Source organism: Mchenga conophoros, linkage group LG18 (genome assembly GCF_057382185.1).
Source record: "Mchenga conophoros isolate Kocher_MC1m ecotype Shallow Benthic linkage group LG18, M_conophoros_male_GT1.1, whole genome shotgun sequence".
NCBI lineage: Eukaryota > Metazoa > Chordata > Actinopteri > Cichliformes > Cichlidae > Mchenga > Mchenga conophoros.
In genome coordinates, this window is record NC_140543.1 from 8,722,141 (window position 1) to 8,743,224 (window position 21,084).

General features: G+C 38.9%; 1 protein-coding gene across 1 annotated transcript; it reads right to left on the reverse strand.

The window, feature by feature from the left end:
- Nucleotides 1-6,055: 6,055 nt before the first annotated feature.
- Nucleotides 6,056-11,561, reverse strand: pold3 (polymerase (DNA-directed), delta 3, accessory subunit). Its single transcript, XM_085255216.1, has 12 exons — nucleotides 11,402-11,561; nucleotides 10,833-10,888; nucleotides 10,322-10,421; nucleotides 10,174-10,213; nucleotides 9,803-9,935; nucleotides 9,398-9,644; nucleotides 9,232-9,304; nucleotides 8,293-8,440; nucleotides 7,960-8,063; nucleotides 7,572-7,660; nucleotides 7,372-7,453; nucleotides 6,056-6,460 (listed from the first exon to the last, which is right to left on the reverse strand). Exons 1-12 carry the CDS (start codon nucleotides 11,456-11,458, stop codon nucleotides 6,258-6,260), a joined length of 1,332 nt encoding a protein of 443 aa, XP_085111342.1. The 5' UTR covers nucleotides 11,459-11,561; the 3' UTR covers nucleotides 6,056-6,257.
- Between the last annotated feature and the right edge of the window lie 9,523 nt (nucleotides 11,562-21,084).

Below are 21,084 nucleotides of genomic sequence, written 5' to 3' on the forward strand. Positions count from 1 at the left end.
CAATGCAGCAGCTATGCCCGTTACTGCCTGGTGTGAGTCTGATCGTGTCACACATCCCCCAGTGTGATTTGATTGGTAAATGAATGAGCTTGCATAGCCAGCCCCTTATTGTACCAGGTGAAGTCTTTGACATCAAGATGAACAGTGGAAGAAGAACAAGGAATCAAAACAAAAGACAGAGGATGGCGGACCAGCAGAAACATATTTAATTTTTGCACAAAATGTTTGTTCTGTTGATGGGAAACAGCTTATTTTTGTACCACGTGTCTCATACGGCACCTTTTCACTAAAGTTACTATAGTTTTGTATTTTCTAATTATTATAATTTTTTATTCTTATTTTGTCTTTATTTTTAATTCGGTTTAATTTCAGTTAGTTTCCAGAGTTTTCTTGTTTAGTTTCTTGATTAAAACTGTTTATTTTTAGTTTATTTTTAGTCGTTTCAGCGATAGTTTTCATCTTTTTAATTATAAACGTGAAGGAGGGCATATGTCAGAGGCGAGATTTAGAAAAACAAAACAACAAACAGTACAGCTACAATAAAAACACAGATTGTTAAAGCAGTTGACTCACAGTCTTGTAGACATCCAGAGTCTCAATAAACCACCGATCCCTCAGGCAAATTGTATTTTTAACCAAACTAACAGAAAAATAAGGATATTTGGCAATATTATATTGTTTTGTTATTTTTATTTTAGTTAACTAAAATGTTGTTTTCACGTTTCACAGTTTCAGTTTAGTTGGCCAGTACACCAAGAAGGATTAGTTACACAATACAAGAAACTGTGTCAACTTTAAAGGTTAGTCTTACGTGACTGAAATGGAACCAAAGCTGATCATTACAATTTGGAGAAAAGATTGAAGGACCTAAACTTTGAAGTGAGGTGTTATGATAACTACAAGCTGGAGGCAGTCCTAGATGTTGTCAAATTGTCAGTAAGAGCCAAATATGGCTCACCCAGCTACTGTTCCCAAAAATCTTTAACCAACCTCCACAGACAAAGTAAGCATTTATTTTGATAATCAGGCATGCAAATCATTAAACTTCATGACTTCAGCTATAGTATAATCCAAGTCTGGGCTCTCGTCTACCTGCTGTTCTCATTCAGCTCTCAGCTGCTCTGGGCCAGCTCTGAGAACACGTGAAACATGGGTAAAATTAGATAATGGAGTTTAATTTGGGGAATAATACTGTTTCATATTAACTTCTTTCTAGGTACCTTCACCCGTTGCCTTCACAAATAACACTGTTTATTCCCCAAACCATCTGTCTGGGGCTCAGATTTACCATCATTCCTCAGCAAATTAGCAAAAACTACTGTAACACACAGAGACTCTAGGTCTGACCAGCCATTGCAGCCGTGGGCAAAAGATGACAACCAATACAATTCTAAAAGATAATTTATTAGTACAATGACCAAAAATATGAAGGGACAAAACAGTCCAGTGTCCCAAGTCAGCTTCATTTTACATGTCAACCACTTAAACAGGGATCAGTGGTTGTCCTCCAAGACCCACCACCCTGTAAGTAGAAGGCCAGTAATCACTCCGGCTTCAGCAACCCAAACTTGCCTTTAGGCTTTGCTATATAGTAGGCCCTGACAGAGAGAGAAAATATCACCCCATCTCCATGATACAATTCACAGAGCAGAAAACTGTTCACCATAAATATATTTAAATCAAGTCATCTTAGATCTGGCCATATGACACACCTGCGCAGAGAGACAAAATATCACAGCAGTGTTTGTAGTGTGGGATATAAGTAGAGTATTCGAATACAGCTGCACTAAATTAATCCACCCCCATCACAGCCATTTGCTCACAACAAATATGACATACAAAATTGTCGAACCCCTCTACAGCCACTTATCCCTCGCTTTACCGAGCTCACTGGCTCATTTTAGCTTACATTGTCTAAACTCAGAGTCTAACTTATGACCTTGTTATGGATTTTATTGAGCACATGACCAATTATTTTCTTCAAACTTTTTCAGAAGTACATCCTTCCTGTTCTGGCACTGGTGAGTCAAAACAAGGAGCCTTTAGATCTTAAAAAATTGAAGCCAATCTAAAGTGCCCTGAATTCTATCTAATGACCAGTGAGGGTCATCTCCTCTGTGGAAAAAAGACGTATGATTGTGTCAAACTCATTTTAGTTCAAAAAAACCACAGACAGCCTAATTTATTCTCTAGTGAGTTGGACGAGTAGAGCCCAAACATCCATCCATTTGTTTTTAACTATTTATCCATTTCAGGGTCACAGGGGGGGTGGAGCCTTTACCAGTAAAACTATATGTAACAGCTGGCAACTTGCCTAACTCAATATTTTTACATTTTTTAACTTCTTTTCAATGCTTTTTCAATCCTTTGGATTATACTGTTAGACAAAGTATTTAGTCAGCAGGTCAGCGATCAAAGTGCTTATCAAACAATGCAGCAGCTATGCCCGTTACTGCCTGGTGTGAGTCTGATCGTGTCACACATCCCCCAGTGTGATTTGATTGGTAAATGAATGAGCTTGCATAGCCAGCCCCTTATTGTACCAGGTGAAGTCTTTGACATCAAGATGAACAGTGGAAGAAGAACAAGGAATCAAAACAAAAGACAGAGGATGGCGGACCAGCAGAAACATATTTAATTTTTGCACAAAATGTTTGTTCTGTTGATGGGAAACAGCTTATTTTTCAATCCTTTGGTGTAATGCTGGCTTTGCATCCCCACACCCGGAATATTTATGCAGTATATTAACAATACAATTATGTCACTTTGCAATGTTATCCAGCAGGACGAACAAGACCGAGGGCAGTTAAAAAGGGTTCTTATTTATGTTCTTATTTAGCACTTTTCTACTCTTCCTGAGCTCTCAAAGCACTTTATGCAACTTGCAACACAGAAGCATCTTTTTCTATTCTGTTTCTATGTAAGTGCTTTCTATCTAACACTCACACACATTCACACTCTGATGGATGCAACTCTTGTCCAAGGATATTTGTCATGCAGACTGGAGCAGCCAGGGATCAAACCACCAACCTGTTAATTAGTAGATGACCTGCTCTTCAGCCCCAAGTCTTCATGTTTGACACTCGTGTTATAGAAGACATAATGAGCCTTGTCCTTATTTCATCTGCAGCTTCATTAAACATTTTCCTGATGGAGCTTCAGTATTTGGCTGGTTTTCAGCAATAATTCATTCCAGTGCTGAATAACTGTGGGTAACACAACCTCCTCACCTTTTCATCTTCCCTCCATCCTCTCTGTGTTGATTAGCAGCACCTCAAGATTAATGACTTGTACATTTACCCTGAGTGGGTGTAAGCACTATGATGGATCAGGACTTTGTGCTCTGTTTTCTTGCTGCCAATGTTGGTATTTGAACAGATGCGTTTGACAGCTGGTACCTTCAGACAGGTTAGTGTTATACCGATGCTTTTCTGCTGTATCTTCCAAATAGATCAACACACTTATTTTATTCCATGATCACCCCCCAGTCGGTGATCTGCAAGATCATGATAACTTTAAGTTACTTATACTTCACCTGGGTGCCAAAATATCTAGCTAGTCATTCCAGAGTTTGTCTTTTCTTCGTCACCCCACTGAACATCTGCCCTGGCAGAGGAGACCAATGGGACAGGAGGGAACAGCTGCTGAAATGATGACTTAACCAGTGACAGCTTAATGTAACCTGTAAAATCACATTACCAATTAATCAACTGATTATTCAGCCAAATGCTACAAGGGCAGATGGCCAAGTAAAATAGATCTTGTATGCATATTTTTTCTTTTTTCTGGGTTTACAATTTTAGTCTAGATTTTATTTATTTTTATGCTTTGTTGCATATCTTCAAGAGCCTCAAAAACATTAAACTCTTCAGTTTGCACCTACTAGCATCAGCTAGCACTCCTAAACCATCACAGATATGTTTTTACTTTATTTTATTTTATATCAAATGCTTCTTTGTCTCGTATGAATTTTGTATGAATCTGATTCCTTTAAATGTTCTGTCACTGGTCCTCACTAAGCTGCCACCTTTTGATCTCGATCTTCAGTTTTGTGATCATCAGATTTAATAGCAAACATGAAACAGTCCAATAGCTGACAATTTCTAACTAGTTCTAAGGACTCCACTATTTTCATTTAATATTAGTCAAGTCTAAGATGCTTGTGATTTTTGTGGAATCTACTCAGATTATTTTCTTACTGCTGTTTCAGTTTCGTCATTGTTTCCATATTTTCTATATAACTTATGTGCACTGCTTGTGATCACAAAAGTGTAACACAGAGTCAGACAGACCAACTTCAGGGAAAACAGTCTTTCTAATTAGGAAGCATAAAACACTGCAGCACAAAGCAAAGTGCAGAAAAATGAGTCAGGAGGGATTAAACATTTCCTTCTTTTTGAGGGCTGTCTTGTTGCCTGCTGCCAGTTTCATTTGCACCAAAGCAGGTGACTGAATTTGTAACTGGACAGATTCATGTGTCTAATCTTTACTGACATTTATTTTTGGAGGTGAGGTATTTATTTAAATCTTTTATCATTTTATCCCAGGGATCCATACATTTCCTTTTTCATTGAGACAATTTTTGTATTTTTACTGTCATTTTTATGTTTGGCTTTTCATTTTTTTGGGAACCCGTTGAGGAAAATGTTAATATATTTTCTTAATGGAAACTAAAAGTGACTCCACATGCTGAATATTACATAAAATTCAAATGCAAAAACAAGACAGACCATTGTTGTTGTTGTATTTTCAAACTTTTTAATAATCATTTTTTAATAGAAGAATATAACCCATCTAGGTTATTTTCATTGAGTCTCTGAGTCAAGAGGACAGGGGAAGCTTGCTTAAAGAGATCAAGGATGTGCAGGTGTGTAGAAGTGCTTTTACATTCAAGGGATAACAGAGGTGTGGCACAGCTGGACTAAAGAAACCAAAATTACCTTTTCAGTTTTGACTCATGTTACAGCTATTTAGAATAATCAACCTTTCTGTTTTTCATTGTTTGCACTAACTCTTGTCACACTTGTTGCACCTTAATTAGTAAGTTTTATTAAAAGTAGTGGTTTTAATAGTTTAGGATCAGTTGTGTCAAATGTCATATTAACTGACATCGGTTTAAAATGAGCCTGAAAGGTGCTCATTTTAAACAAATCAGTGATTTGACAAAATTACTGAAGCATCCATTAGGAGAGGAGCTGAGGAGTAGAATCGAGGACGTACAATAAAAAAGGTCAGTAAACTAGATCTAAGGTTCTTAACTTAAAAACGATGACAAATAATTTACTCAATAACTTTCCAAAAATCTTTTGGATACACATAGAAAATGCAGACAAATCAGGGAAAACTTGAAATAAAGATCAGTAAAGTAATATATTCTAGCTGCTAAAGACCCCCCCCCCCCCCCATTTCAATGTGCCTATAGCACTGTGGAAAAGTAATGAGCTGTCCCTCATTTCTTTTTATATTATTAGGAAAATGCAAAATAGGTGCAGTTATTAGGTGCACTTGTTACCAGCTGGCAAGTCTGTAGTTCATATGACCACCTTTATTCTGGAACTCTACTTTTCAATGTTTAAATTTCATCACCATGGGCTGAACCATGACAGAGCCTCCACCCTGTTTTATAGATGGCTGTAGACACTCACTGTCGTACCGCTCTCCTGAGCTCCACTCACTAGAAACAAAAATCTCAAATTTGGAAGAATTACTCCATAAGACCTGTAGCCACTGATTTTCAGTCCAGGTCTTGTGTAATTTGCCATACATAAGCCTTTTCTTCAGATTTCTGTAAGAATGACATCCTGACAGCCACCCTTTGTTTGAGATCATTTCTGATGAGGTTTTGGTAGCTCCCTGGTTTGGTCACATGATATATTAAAAGGGAGGCATAATAATAACAACTCAATTTGCTACTGCAGCAATAGGTGAAGTCTTTGACATGAACAGAGGAAGAAAAAAACGACGGGATTGGTCCATTAAAATGTGGTGGTTTGGTTAATGTGTTCAGATTTTCAGGCTTGTGATGGTTCTACATTTCTGAAAGTGAAAACACATATTTAATTTTTTAATGTTTATTGAGTTGGACATGTATTCATAAAACAGAGAAACTAAAATGTAATTTTTAATGTCCATGTGTTGAAGTCCATTTGTCAAGTGTTCTGACTTGTTTCAGCTGATTTCAGATACGCCACAGTCTCATTACAGGAAGTCTACAGCAGTGCTCATTTGTCCTTAGTGAATGCATCCATCACCATCTGTTATTTCTTCTGGAAAAATCCCATTATGGAAGCTTGTTTAGCTCCTTTATTTGAGTTTGCTGATGCTTTCTTTTGAGTTTTCTTCTCATCCTCTTTGCTACTTGATGGTTTTGCTTTAATGGGATCTCTTGAAGCTTGTTTGGAGGGTTTAAAATCATCTTCGGATTCAGAGTAAGATTCACTCACGTAGCCTTTTTCTGTCACTGTGGATGAGAAACAACCCGGAGTTACAAATTCATACAAAACAACCAAACTAATCAATCTACTGTGGACAAGAGGACACTGCCAGATTCAGCCTAGATTGCTGCGTTTCTCTTGGTAAGACTGATGGAACAGCAGCAGCGAACATGATGCTGTCAAAGAGCAAAGACACGTTGCCGTTAAAAAGAGTTCAGGTGGAGTGAAGGACAAAAAGTGATCCTTGCGCTTGCTCTGATCTACCACCTTCAACAAAATAAAACACAGCTCTCTGTATGCAGAAATGATACTAAACTATGATCTTAGTTATCTATGATTTTAAATTGCACAGCTTGCTGCAGGTTGACAACCGTCATCTCAGTGTTGAACTGAAGCCTGCTGCATGCATTGATGAGTTAATGTAATGGATGGGGTGCACTCAAATAGATTTACCTAAAAGATTTAGTAACTTAGCTTGTAGATTTAGATTAATATTAAATATAATTAAATCATATTAAATATAATAGTTAGATTAGATTTTATTATAATAATAAAAGTCAGACCTGTAAAAATATAAAAGCAGCTATTAAATCTCTCAGAGAAAAAACATTAAGTTGAGCATTGTACACATTTCTCACAGAATATTACTGCTCTTCCCTGGATGTATAGATTTCTCATAAACAAGTATAAACAAGTGAAGCGACTGTGCGCCTGAGTATAAGCATATAAGGAATATCCTTTATATGCAGACAGGACTAACAACAGCAGCGGAAATCTCCCAGCCCTGAGCTTTTGTCTCATATCGATTACTTGTACAGACCCTGACCTCTTTATTTAAAAACAGTCACATATACTGTAGCACTATATATAAATACATTAAAAGTGTTTGATTATTATCTGCACTGGTTGGATTTTCACTGTTGTATGTTTTTCATACCCATGCATCCATCATCGTCCAGAAAGGTATGAGACTTCATGACTCGTCTTCTCTTCCTTATTTTCATTTCAGAACTGCTCGGCTGTAGAATAACAAGACGCATGCTCCGAGTTAAATACATAAAAAAAAATACATTAAAAAATGAATGAAAGACTACCAAAGTTTCCAGTTATATCAAAACTAGAGTATCAAACACTTACATGGGAATGTCTATCGGGTTCAACCTCCTTTTTAGGACTTGGTGATGATGGTTCTCTTGTCACGACTGGCTGTGGAGAGTCTGGAATAACTGGAAGGGGGAAAACAGATTATCTTATCAATTTTGAAATGTCTATTTTTATAAGTTCTTCTTTTCCCAAAGACTGAAATGAACTGAAATAAAAGTTTTGTCCTCACAAGCCGTTTGCCAATCCAATTAATTACAATGTTTGGAATTGCTTTTAGTGTGCCTACAGCAGCAAAACTAATACAAAATATACATTTATATCTTTAATCCAATTATATCACTGTTTGTTCACTTTTAAAATAAATAGGTTTTCAAAATAGAAAACATCAGAATAAGAGAATAATATAAAATAAAAGTATAACCATCTTCATCACTGCTGTCTGGCTCCGGTTTCTTAATCCTCCTCCTCTTTTTCTTCTCCATCTTCTCCTCTTCACCGTCAGAATCTTCTAGCCGCTTAGTTTTGCTATCAAAAAAAAAAAAGGGAATTAAAGAATTTAAATTAGATTAAAGCCAGAAATAAACACCCTTTATAACTTTTGAAATTACATTTCTAAGTAACAATTAGAGACAGGGAAGTGGGACTTGATTGAGGAAAGCAGATTCTTTTCATGATTAGAAAACTATTTCCTCATGTACTGAAAGGAATATTTAATTCAATTTGTCACATTTCCCACATGAATACCAGCACACACCTTCTGGAGTCTTTCTTTGTGTCTTTTTGTGGCTCCACTGGAGCAACGGTTTCTTGCTTTTCCTCTGGTTTTGACCTTTCATGCTGCTGCGCTGCTCTGGAAGATGACTGAGGTGCTTCCTCCTCCTTCACAGGTTTCTCTGGCTTCTCTGAAGTAGTGAAAAAGAACAATTATTCAGTAAACATATTCAAATCAAATAATTACTGCTCATCTTTCTGGGTTACTTTTGTATGTCGCAAAACAGCATGCACATCGATAAACGTGGAAACTTGATTTAAAATACAAACTCAATTACTCACAACAAAACACTGAAAACATCAGATCACTGCAGCAAAAAAAGTTGTGACGTGGCATCCATGTTTTCCAAGTAAAACTTACCGGTAACATTTTTATTTTTAACCAGAAAGGTTTCCACTTTGCCTCAGACCATTTTAAATGAGCTTTGGCGGAGAAGATGGCAGGGTTTCTGGATCGTGTTCACAAGTGGCTTCTGCTTTACAGCCTCTACATTCAAAACCTTACACTCTATGCAAGACAAAACCGTTTTTGCTGATTACAACCTGCAGCACTTTGGTACTTTTTTTAAAACTTGTTGGCTCACTCGCTGATTATTTTTCACCATGGTGAGGAACACATTCAATTATGATGCTTTTACTAGGTTTATGTGAAATAAGAACATGACAAAGACAACATTCATTTATATAATGATGTGATTTGTACAACTGCTCTGAAAGGCAGATCGTGTGTCAAATAAAGAGCAAAATAGTACTACTACTACTACTACTAATAATAATAATAAAAACAAACTATGAGCACAACAGTTTCAAGGTTAAAATAGAAACCTAAAACAAAATAACAGCAGTCTAAACGGAACATATGAATTTTAATCCCCCTTTTAATAAAGCACACCAGACACACAATACTTTACTTATTACTCACTTAATGTTTGAGTCCCAAAGAAGTTTGCCACTGGATTGGCTTTTGCGACTGGTTTGCTTTTGGGTGCTTCGATCTAAAATACAAAAAACACAATTATAAAACAAACAGAGCAAAAACTCGAGTACCCTGAAGAGCAACTGACTGCAGCACAAGGACAAAGTCGTACATCCTCTTTCTTTTCAGGCTTCATCTCTTTGGTGTTATCCTGACTCTTAGGAGCAGATTTGTTAGCAAACATTCCCATGATGCCTTTTGGAGGCTTGGCGGATGATTTTAAAACTGGGCTGGTGTCTCCATTCATGCCAGCCTTTTTGTTTTCAGCCTCAGGTGTAGGAGCTTGCTGGACTTCCCTCGCCTGCTGCAGCTCCACAGAAGACATGGGCACTGCGCTGGCACAGTGGATTGCGCTGTATCTGAAAAGCAAAAGAAAAATAACTATTAAATAATATAAATAACATTATGCATTAATTATGTTTTCATTCTAATAGTGGCTAAACTAATCTTTACACAGATGGTGTAAAAATGCTGATGACTGGTCACTGCAAATCAAAAAACACCATGATTAGCATACCTGCTGCAGTTTTTAAGATTGTCTTTCACAGCGTCGTAGTCCACAGCGTAAAGTGGGCCGCTGTCTCTAAGCAACGCTCTCTGGACGCTGTAGACGTGCACGCTGACTACCAAGCTCATCTTGGCTTTGAAATCTGCAGAAGAAAACGGCAAACGTGACACACTGCTGCTTCATTTACAACAAATATGTCATTAAATAAAACAAAATACAAAGAAAATCAAGACTCACTGACATAAAAGCATACTATTTATTGATGGTGATGATTATGAACTGAGGATATTACTTTCGAAATTAGAATCAAACAACGAGCCAACCTTGCTGTTACAGAGCAACACAACCGAATGATGTCATGTGAATTAATATTTACACACCTTCCAGCTGGTCCTCTCTCACAACAGACACCTTGTGACTCTGAAAAGCAAACACAGTGTAAAAAAAAATCATTAAAGCTGCAGCTTTGGGCATGTAGAAAAAAAAGAAAAGAAAAGAAATCACAAAAAATGCTACAACAGGTCTCACCGTTTGACCGTTGTCCACAAATTTCCCTGACACAAGGTAGGTGGCATGCAGCTGAGCTGAACTCTCCTTCCTCTTGTGATCCAGGTAATGGTAGAGCATTCTGAACACAAGACACAACTTAAATGTATTTCCTAGGTAAATCTGTGTTTATGGCATTTATGTATTTATCAGCCAATGACAAAGTGTTAATGATCTTTTTTTTTTTAAAAGAAAACACACAGCACCTTTTTTTTTTTTTTTGCATGCACACACATGCCAAAACATGCAAACGTGCGCATGTCTTCATCTCACTACCACAACAAAAACGGTGCAACTCAAGTGCAGAAAAACTCAAGCGACGTTCCATTGGACTGTTACTGTCAAATGTAGTGCTTCTTTGGCGCTAAATACAGTAAACCCTAATTAATGTAAATTTGCGATTGTTGCTTGGACAAACAAGACATTTTGAAGATAGTAAAAATGTATCATATATTATTTTATTAGTTCCTGGCATGTCAAAGTAACCACTTACTGTTTTGCTGTGTTGACATGAACTCCAAGAGTGAGACTCAGCCATTTATAGGTTACCTGGTGTAGAGAAAGCACACAGGACACTTGTATTTACACAGAGACTATATGACGGATAATAAATATTATCCAAATATTGTCTTTGTTCTTTAAGGTACCGATTATTGTTGCTTTCCATTAAGCTACATGAGCTGGGAAATATCTAATACTTATCAGATATAAATAAATATCGACTTCATGTCAGTGTTTGAAATGTCTTTACTACAGCAGTGTTTGTCACGCACTTGGCGGTTTCCAGCAGTAACTGAAATTGGTCAACTAAAAATAAGCTTTTCTTCAATTCAACTGCCATTTACTACATCATAGCAGAGCCGAATTAACACGAAGACCCCTGAACATCTCCAAAATTGATAAAAATGCCCCTGGATACACATAAATTATCGTGAAAACCAGACAAAGTTAAAACGGCAGTTTTTTTGAGCGGAGTTCAGCAGCCAATCATGTCGAAGCCAGAGCTCAGCCAGAAAACCTCATCGCACAAAATGAAATACCGCGAATTAAGAAGGCACTTACTATTTTATTATGGTCATTGACGTATTCGTCAATATTATCCAAATAAAGCTCATCCATTTTGTTTTATTCTCCTTGAAAGCAGACGACTTGCTGTTCCAATTTAACTGCGCGGGAAAGCAGTTTATTTACTTCCTGTTGCATGTCACGTGTCCGCCCGTCCTTCCTGTGAGGTGAAAAGCTTTAGGCTGCCCTCTGCAGGCCAGACGGGGCTGTGAGTCACTCCCTGGATCAAATGAATGATAGAAGTAAAAAAAAAAAAAAACCCAAAAAAACAAACAAACAAACAAAAAAAAAAAACCAGGAGCTTCATTCATTTATTTTTTACTATATTCCACATACATTATCACTATTAATACGGTTTTTTGTACCCCAAAACCAACACGGGACAGTTAAAAATTAGTGCAAACTCTCTGAAACAGCAAAATCCACAATGTGAATGCAGTGGAGCTGAGAGAGCATCAGTTCATTATGGGCACTATAATGCACCTATGTATGTGGAAAACAATAATGATGATGGGTCTCCAGGGGCCACTTTAATGCTATCTCTTATTATAGTAGCCCAACAATGTGCTTCAGTTTTACCTCACCGTCTATGTGGGAGGCAAAGGAACAGTTTGTAGAAAATAAAGCAACCTTCTTGCACCTCCATCATATCAAAGAGCAATAACTACAACAGCAGCAGCCTCAGATTGTTCAGTAGAGAAGTCCATTCTTTCCTCATGGGGAGTCCGCTTGATATTTCTAACTCAGGCAATAATAAACTCTTTTGAAAATGACAGAACAAAAATGGTTTGCCCAGTGTGTCTTCAGCTTTCAGGCAAGTTTCTCAGGTCACAAGAAAAAAGGTATGGTGCTCAAAACATAGGATTATATGATGTGATAACATCATATGTTAAATGACCTTAGGCTCGTTAGGAAATAAAGTAAGGAAATAATGTAACTTCTGTCGGTGCTGTGCTTTTTTGGAAATCGAATTTCCCAGAGGAACCCACCCGAGGGATTAATAAAGTTCTATCTAATCTAATCTAATCTAATCTAATCTAATCTTTCTTCCTTACTGTACATCGCCTGTATATGGCTATTCCAGTCCAACTTACTGTTGGGCTGCACACCAGGGTATCTGTGGTTGAAGACCACTTCCATCTCAGTGCTCCTTATAGTTATTGGTGTTGATTGGCTCCCTCTCCCACCCCTAGTGTACTCTACAATGGTTTTTGTGACATTATGATGAAGAGGTCCAAAACTGTTCCTCTTTTCTCTTCGTGCTCAACTGCTGTGTCGTCAAAAAGTTTCAGGAACAAAGTGTCACTGTTGTGCTGATGTCTGAAGCCTGCCGTAGACAAGGTATATGGTACACTCAGGACTGTGTTAGAGACACTTTTCTGCAGATGCACATATTGTGGTCGGCAGGAGAGATACTCCAAAAACACAAGACCATTGAAGGATTGTAGTAAAGGCACTGGAGAAATCAAAAAATATGAATCTCACAGATGCATCGACCAGATATATATGTGGCCTCTGGATCGACACAGCATTGGTGTGCTTCATTTCTGTTGTATCAAATCTGAAAGAGTAGGTTCAAAAAGTTCAAAGTTATTTATTTCCTTTAATCAGAATGAAGTTTACTGACTCTCCCATGTTGATGGGGAAAAAACGAGACTTTGTCTCTTATGGATCAATCAAGAAAATTAAGAACCTGAATAAATAAATAAATAAATAAATAAATAAATAAATAAATAAATAATGTACCAGAGGAACATTTCTAACCCTGAACAAATGTGCTAAACAAGTAGAAAAGTAAGAATGGTTTTAAACAAGCGAATCCATATTATTATCGGACCATTTCGATTTCAACTCTAGCACATGCAAACCTATTGGTCCAAAAAGCCTTGTTAATGAGATGTAGCTGTCAAATCTGAGTGACACGCTGTATATATGATTATCTGAGGTGTGTTCTCAGAGTCTATCTGATGTAATATTTAGATTGAAGTAGCTCTGAGTCAGCCTGCACGGTAACTTCTAATAGAAATGTCAAACAGAAGGGCAGCGACGTGCAGCAGAGGAGGGAAAAATATTCCCATAATGATGACAAAGTACAAGAATAATTGTCTCACCTTGAAGACAGAGAGCAACACTGAAATCCTCAGGTGGATCAGATTTGGTTTAAATGAAGAAACATTGTGATCCTCTTTGTCTTTCTTCTCATTGTGCTGCACACAAGCACGTTTACCTTTTTGGCTTTTTTTGTGGACTTCTTTGCAATGGTACGAGTGCAAAAACGTAAACAATATATGAAAAACTGAAATTAAAATCCCCTTAAAGATGATGGAATCTACACTTACATTTGGACAAAGACCTTTTTTGCAGTTTTGCCCATGTGCAGCACCACAGATTTTAAATCAAAGAATCAATAAGCAGTTGAAGTCCAGATTTTTAGCTTTAATTTAAGTTGAACAAAAGTATTGCAGTAGCTATTTAGGATTTTTAGCCAGTTTTATACATAGTCCTCCAGTTTCAGAGATTAATAATAATAATTTGAAAATTGAGTCATAAAAAGTTTTATGTGAGGTCCGTTCCCTTGTTAGTCCATGATAATATTAAACAGATAAGAGACCTTCTGTTTATTCCAGGTTGACATTTTCACTGGAATTCTCAGAATTCCAAAGGCAGAAGTTCAAAGGCAACTGATGTTAACGCAACAGACCAGGCTTTTTAGTTAGTGAAGACAAAACTTAAGGCGCAAACATGCAGCAGCTGAAAATGGCTTGAGTAAAGGCCTGAGGATACAATACAGCATTCGTTAATTTCCATGAGCTTCTAGATTTCAGTCAGTTATTACCGTATTTTCATTCTTATATTTTTGTACAAACAAATTTCATTGTCTGAAGATTTTAAATAAAAATCATAGCTGGAATTATGTAGTTCCACTGCAGTGGTGTATAGAGGCAAAATTGTGTCCACAAGCATGTGGAACATGACTAGTCTATATATAATGTGCTTTTACATAAAAATCCTAATCTATGAAGGTATACACACTTGGATGTCAAATCATAAATCAATCCACTGTATTTCAAAGAAAGATGTATTTATTTATTTTTTTAAATAGATGTTTCCATAACACCAGTCAATTTTACAAAATCAGGTCACTAAACCAGGTCGGGTTAAACAAGGTTTGTTGTTTTAATGAAAGGATTCAGATTCAGTCAGCCGATCTGATTCACTGTAAGCAAAATCAGTGAATTGATATCAAACCGCAGCCCTCCTCTTGTCACACCAGAATGTCACTTGAGTGTCCCAGTGCCCCCCTCTGGTTGGCTCAACTGCCTCTCTGCTATGAACTAATGGGTCAAAAGTAAACCTCTGTAATCCAGCCCTGCACGTGAAAGAAAATCTGGATCTCCTTTGGTTGCACCTCTAAAAGCCAATGCTCATCACAGCTGCTTTCAGAATCGGGGTAATGTTTGATACAGTGTTATTGCTCCTTTTGCTGAAGTGTTTATGATACTTTTTATATTGCATTTGTTACTGTTCACTCCCCGATTACATCAACACCGTGACTGGCTGTATTTGCGTGGATCAAGGGGTTTATTATTGGTTTTATTTTACACTTTGTTTGCAAAACAAACAAACAATATTGGACGTGTCACTCTAGATAAGAAATTCAGTCCAAAGTTTTACATTACAGATGCAATCTCTTTGGGATGCAGTGGCTGTGCCATATTTAACATGCTGGTTCACGTGGACAGAAAAATACGTTTATGCTTGTAACATCTGGAATGTTGATAAGTGTCGGCGGTACCTGCAGGTGTCTGACACTCTGTGGCTGCCTCCTGTGCTGCCAAAACATCTCTGATCCATCAGGGCGTGCACGAGGTACCGCTGAGGGTGGTCTGTGATGTCTGGCACCAGGAAGTGGATGTTGGCTTTGGGTCCTGTGGGGGCGCTTCCTTAACTGAGGTTGTTCAGGCGCGTCCTGAATGCTCAGCAGGATTCACATGTGGTAGGTTTAAAATCTGGATCAGGGCCTTTGGCCATTTTGTTAAGTTCTTTGAATGATTGCTATCAGGGATGACTTTGACGTTAGATACACTTGACCTGCAGCAGTGGCATCAGTGTAGATGCTACCCTGACATGTAGTGCTCCACATCATTGCAGAAACTCATGCAGAACATTAGATGGTATCAAATCTTTCTTGTTTCTTACACCTTTCAGTGGTTTTAATGTTGTGGCTGAACAGTTTATTTGGGCGGTGTTGTGCAATCACACAAGTTTTGTTTTGTCACTGATGTGACTGTGATCTTCATAATATTCCTCTATGACATACTACAAGCTTCTATGATTTTAACTTTTTAATGATCCTCAGAACTTTTAAATATTGAAAGAAAACAGAGAAGAACTTTTGATTGCAGCAAGAAAGAAGGATGGTAAACCAGGATGATTTCCCAGACACCGGAGGAGAAAGGATAAAATGTCAAACTAGCCTCACCATTACTGGGATGCTCTTTTTGGCCGTCTCCTCCCACCACTCTCACAGCATTTAAGTGTATGAAAAACCAAGCCCATCCTGACCTCCCTGCCATGGCCCCCAAAATGTAATTAAATTCATTTGTTTCTAGTTCCCGTGATATAATTTGATTTGCTGGTCCGCTTTTGTCACGAATCCAACTCCTGTTGGGTCCTAACAGGTGACTGAACAGCTTTCAAAATAAAAGAATGCAAATAAAAAAATAAAAAATGAGCAAATACAAAACAATAAAATGTACATCTACCAATCTACAAAGAACGACCACACCGAATAAAAGAAAGTGGAAAAACTAAAATTGCTTTCACATCATCACAGTCGTATCAGTTTATGTTTATCTTAACTTTGACTGGCCTAGAGTTTATTTTGGAAAACTAAAAGTATACAGTATCTACACGATGCGTTAACACACAGAGGTCACAGTTTCTTTTTTATGTATATATATTTACATTTATGGAACACCTGAACAAGAACCTTGATCAGGATCACACCACACATACCAGATTACACATCCACAAAATCTGAATTCAAATCTGAACCACCAATGCAGTTCAGTGTATTTGCAGATCTGCACAAAATCAACAGAAAAGTTACTCTAAGATGAGTAATTTATTCATCCATTAATCAAACTGTGGGGCGGACTGTATGCGGATTGGGGAAAAGAGATTAAAACATAATTTACTGTTAATTTACTAAAGTTTGACTTGAATCCTTTTTCAGTGTTAATCATGGGAAAATTTTGTGCAAGGAGTGAAGTTTTTTTTGGCTTCTGAAATGGGGCGTGCCAGAAAACGTTTGAGAACTGGATTAATTATTCAAATGTGACCTGAAAACCCCGCAGTCATGCCTCAACATCCATCCATCCATCCATCCATCCATCTTCATCCGCTTTGTCCGGGGCCGGGTCGCGGGGGCAGCAGCCTAAGCAAAGAGGCCCAGACCTCCCTCTCCCCAGCCACCTCCTCCAGCTTATCCGGGGGAATACCAAGGCGTTCCCAGGCCAGCCGAGAGATAATCTCTCCAGCGTGTCCTGGGTCTGCCCCGGGGCCTCCTCCCGGTGGGACATGCCTGGAACACCTCACCCAGGAGGCGCCCAGGGGGCATCCTTGTCAGATGCCCGAACCACCTCAGCTGGCTCCTTTCGATGTGGAGCAGCAGCTGCTCTACTCTGAGCCCCTCCTGGATGGCCGAACTTCTCACCCTATCTCTAAGGGAGAGGCCAGCCACCCTTCGGATGAAGCTCATTTCTGCCGCTTGTATCCGCGATCTCGTTCTTTCGGTCACTACCCACAGCTCGTGGCCATAGGTGAGGGTAGGGACGTAGATCGACCGGTAAATTGAGAGCTTCGCTTTTACACTCAGCTCCCTCTTCACCACGACGGACCGGTGCAGCGTCCGCATTACTGCAGCTGCAGCCCCAATCCGTCTGTCGATCTCCGGCTCCCTTCTCCCATCACTCGCGAACAAGACCCCGAGATACTTGAACTCCTCCACTTGTGGCAGGAACTCATCCCCGACCCGGAGTGGGCACTCCACCCTTTTCCGGCTGAGAACCATGGCCTCAGATTTGGAGGTGCTGATCCTCATTCCCGCTGCTTCACACTCGGCTGCGAACCGTTCCAGTGCGAGCTGGAGGCCCTCACCCGATGAAGCCAACAGAACCACATCATCTGCAAAAATCAGAGATGAGATTCTGAGGCCACCAAAGCGAAAGCCCTCCGCCACTTGGCTGCGCCTAGAAATCCTGTCCATAAAAATTATGAACAGAACCGGAGACAAAGGCCTCAACATTGTATTTTTTATTTTAATGTTTCTGGGTCTAGTTCTACTTGAAAAAAACCCCCCCCATAATTAAACAAATTTTGGTCTTCCCATTATCACTGTTTTTTCTTCTTTGAGTCTCTGTGAAGAAGAGAGGGAATGATCTCTCTAATAGTTTGCAGACAGATCTCTGCAGTGCTCTGCAGCGGCAACACGATCCATTAGTCTCAGCACACTCAGATACTCAAAGGGACGTGTAAAATATTTGACTTGCGTGTGTGTGCTTAAAGAGCCCATGCTTTGGTATGGTTTTTGGATCTGATCAAATCTAAAATCTAAAGACCCAGTTCAGACAAACATCAAAAGGCAGAAAACAAACACAATTTTCAAAAGGAGAATTACAACAAAAAACCAAAATCAAAACACATCGTATCAAAGCACAAAGTCCTGTTTTTATGTGTGGACAGTAAAATGGCAGCTTTAGAAATCAATCTGATGAGATCTTCTCTGTCTGGCCAAGGTTAAACCTTGATAATGGATTCTTTTATTAGCAATATCCTGGTATAAGAAGGAATCTTTTATTCAGCTCTAAGAAATATCTTATATACGTTTCAAAGGATGGTAACATTTTTGATTTTTTTTCTGCCGCTGTTTTCATGCCCTCAGATAACACATTCTGACTCCTCTGTTCCTTCAGATCAACAGGGAAGATATCTGTTCTCAGAAATGCATAATGAATGTATTAGATATCTATCATGCTGCCTGCAGGCTCATTTTTGAAGCCTTTCCTCTACACGAGGTTTTAGGTTTCACTCAACACAAATCCCCGATTGGTTTTAGGATCTAAAATCGATTACTGATTGCTCAGAGGAGACGATATCTCTGCGGATGCATAGACGCCGACACCTCCTCGGAGTGTTTGACAGCGGTCACACACCCCATTGCAACTGCCAGGGAAGAAGATGTGTGTGAAACAACATGTAGAGATCAGACAGATTTCCACACATCAACAGCAAACAAGTGACACACTGTGCAGCCTCCTACGGGTGCCTGGTTCAAAAGCTTCAACTGCTTGTCATGTCAGGAACCCCACACTTATGTGTTATGTTATGTTTTCCTCACAGCCACCTACAGAGAGGATTGTAGTCATTAGATAAGATGTTAAGTCTGAATTCTAATTGTCTTCGCTGCAGGTGGGGAGGTACTGTAACAGTGGGAGTGATGACATTTATCAACAAAACATGCTTTATACATTCACCCAGCATGCTGCTCAGAAACATCACAATAATAATAGTGGACTGTAGCTTGAGAAGAAACCTCTTAAGCACATGCCACTTTAGTCATACAGTAAATGGTCCATAACAAAGGGTGGCTGCTGAAATGTAAAACACATTTTTGTTTTTGTTTAAGGCATAGCCACTTTCTTCATTACCAGTTTACAAAACTGTAAGCTGACTTAACCAAAAGCAGGTTTAGTGAGTTTTTAGCTGCTTTTTAAAAGACACCACTGAGTCCACAGTTCTCAATCTCAGTAGGGGAGAGTCTGGGAGCCACTGCTGCAAAAGCTCTGTCACCTTTCATTTTCAGCCTTGTATCATGCACAGCCAGTAGCCCTTGATCACATGACCTCAGGGAACCCACTGGCGATGCTTGGATGTAAAAGTTCTGTGATATATGTTGGTGCTTGACCATGCAAAGCTGTACAAGTCAAAACCACAATCTTCTGAAAGTGGAGTCTGAAGTTAATGGGGTGGCACTGCAACAGAATCAGCAACGGTGTGACGTGTGAGAAGCATCGCAGCAGATCAAACTGCAGATGATCCGAGGAGGTTTTGTTTAGACAAGTGAATAATGGAGGAATGAAGGCATGACAAATAATCTTGGAACAATGTATCAGAGATTTCACATGAGCATCCAAAGTCAAAGCCAAATCACCTTAAGGCCCCAGATAAATAATTTAGCAAGATTTCAATTATATTAGGGACATATCTCATCAGAGGGCACAAGAGGGACCTGTTTATCGCACTGTTGAAAAAAGCTGACAGATATCTACCTTTTAATGGTCAAAACATCTCCGCAAGATCCTTAACTTAGAAGGATCTGAGAGCTTTAAAGTGTAAATTCTTTTACAAATGTGCTGTAAAGAGAGCAGGTATAACAGAAAAAATAAAGACGCCAAAACAGAACATTGTTGCACACTGTAGGCAAGAGAAGTGCAAGAAGACCTGACCTTTTTCAAGCAGACACAAAAAAGGAACATTCTTTATGTGGTTTGTCTACAGTCTTTTTGAAAAGCTTAGCAAAAAACAGCAATAAAGGCCAAATTATCACAAATTGACTGTGAGGCAGGCAGATTGCAAAAAGTAAACTAAAAACCAGTCACAAGAATGTGAAAAGATCAAAATATTTGCAGAGCAGGAACTTAAAATATAGTCTTTTGGGGGCGGGCGCACACGCACACTACTGAGATGGATAACATACTCAGATATACAGAGACCTCTGAAAGATATAAATGTTACAAAGGAAATAACCAACAAAAGAAGAAACAGCTCCATCTTCAACCTTTGGTCTGTCATGTTTCGGCTGTGTGGCAGGCAGGAGAAGGACCCAAACGCAAACTCACGGAGACGAAACGTAAACTCAAAAACACAGCTTTAATGCTGGCATAAAGTGAAACACAAAAAAACAGTACTAAACTTAAACTGGGGAGACTAAAGCACGAGGAGCCACAGGGGACAAAATCACACAGCTATGAGGGAGACTACGACACTGACAAAGAGAAACACAGGGCTTAAATACACAGAGGGATAACGAGGGAATGAGACACAGAAGGAGGGCACAGCTGGGAGAAATCAGGACTGACGAGACAAGCAACGCTAGAAACACTCACATTCAATTCAATTCAATTCAATTCAATTTTATTTATATAGCGCCAAATCACAACAAAAGTCGCCTCAAGGCGCTTCATAGATACAGAGAAAAACCCAACAATCATATGACCCCCTATGAGCAAGCACTTTGGCGACAGTGGGAAGGAAAAACTCCCTTTTAACAGGAAGAAACCTCCGGCAGAACCAGGCTCAGGGAGGGGCGGCCATCTGCTGCGACCGGTTGGGGTGAGAGAAGGAAGACAGGATAAAGACATGCTGTGGAAGAGAGACAGAGGTTAATAACAGATATGATTCAATGCAGAGAGGTCTATTAATACATAGTGAGTGAGAAAGGTGACTGGAAAGGAAAAACTCAATGCATCATGGGAATCCCCCGGCAGCCTACATCTATTGCAGCATAACAAAGGGAGGATTCAGGGTCACCTGGTCCAGCCCTAACTATATGCTTTAGAAAAAAGGAAAGTTTTAAGCCTAATCTTAAAAGTAGAGATAGTGTCTGTCTCCCGAAT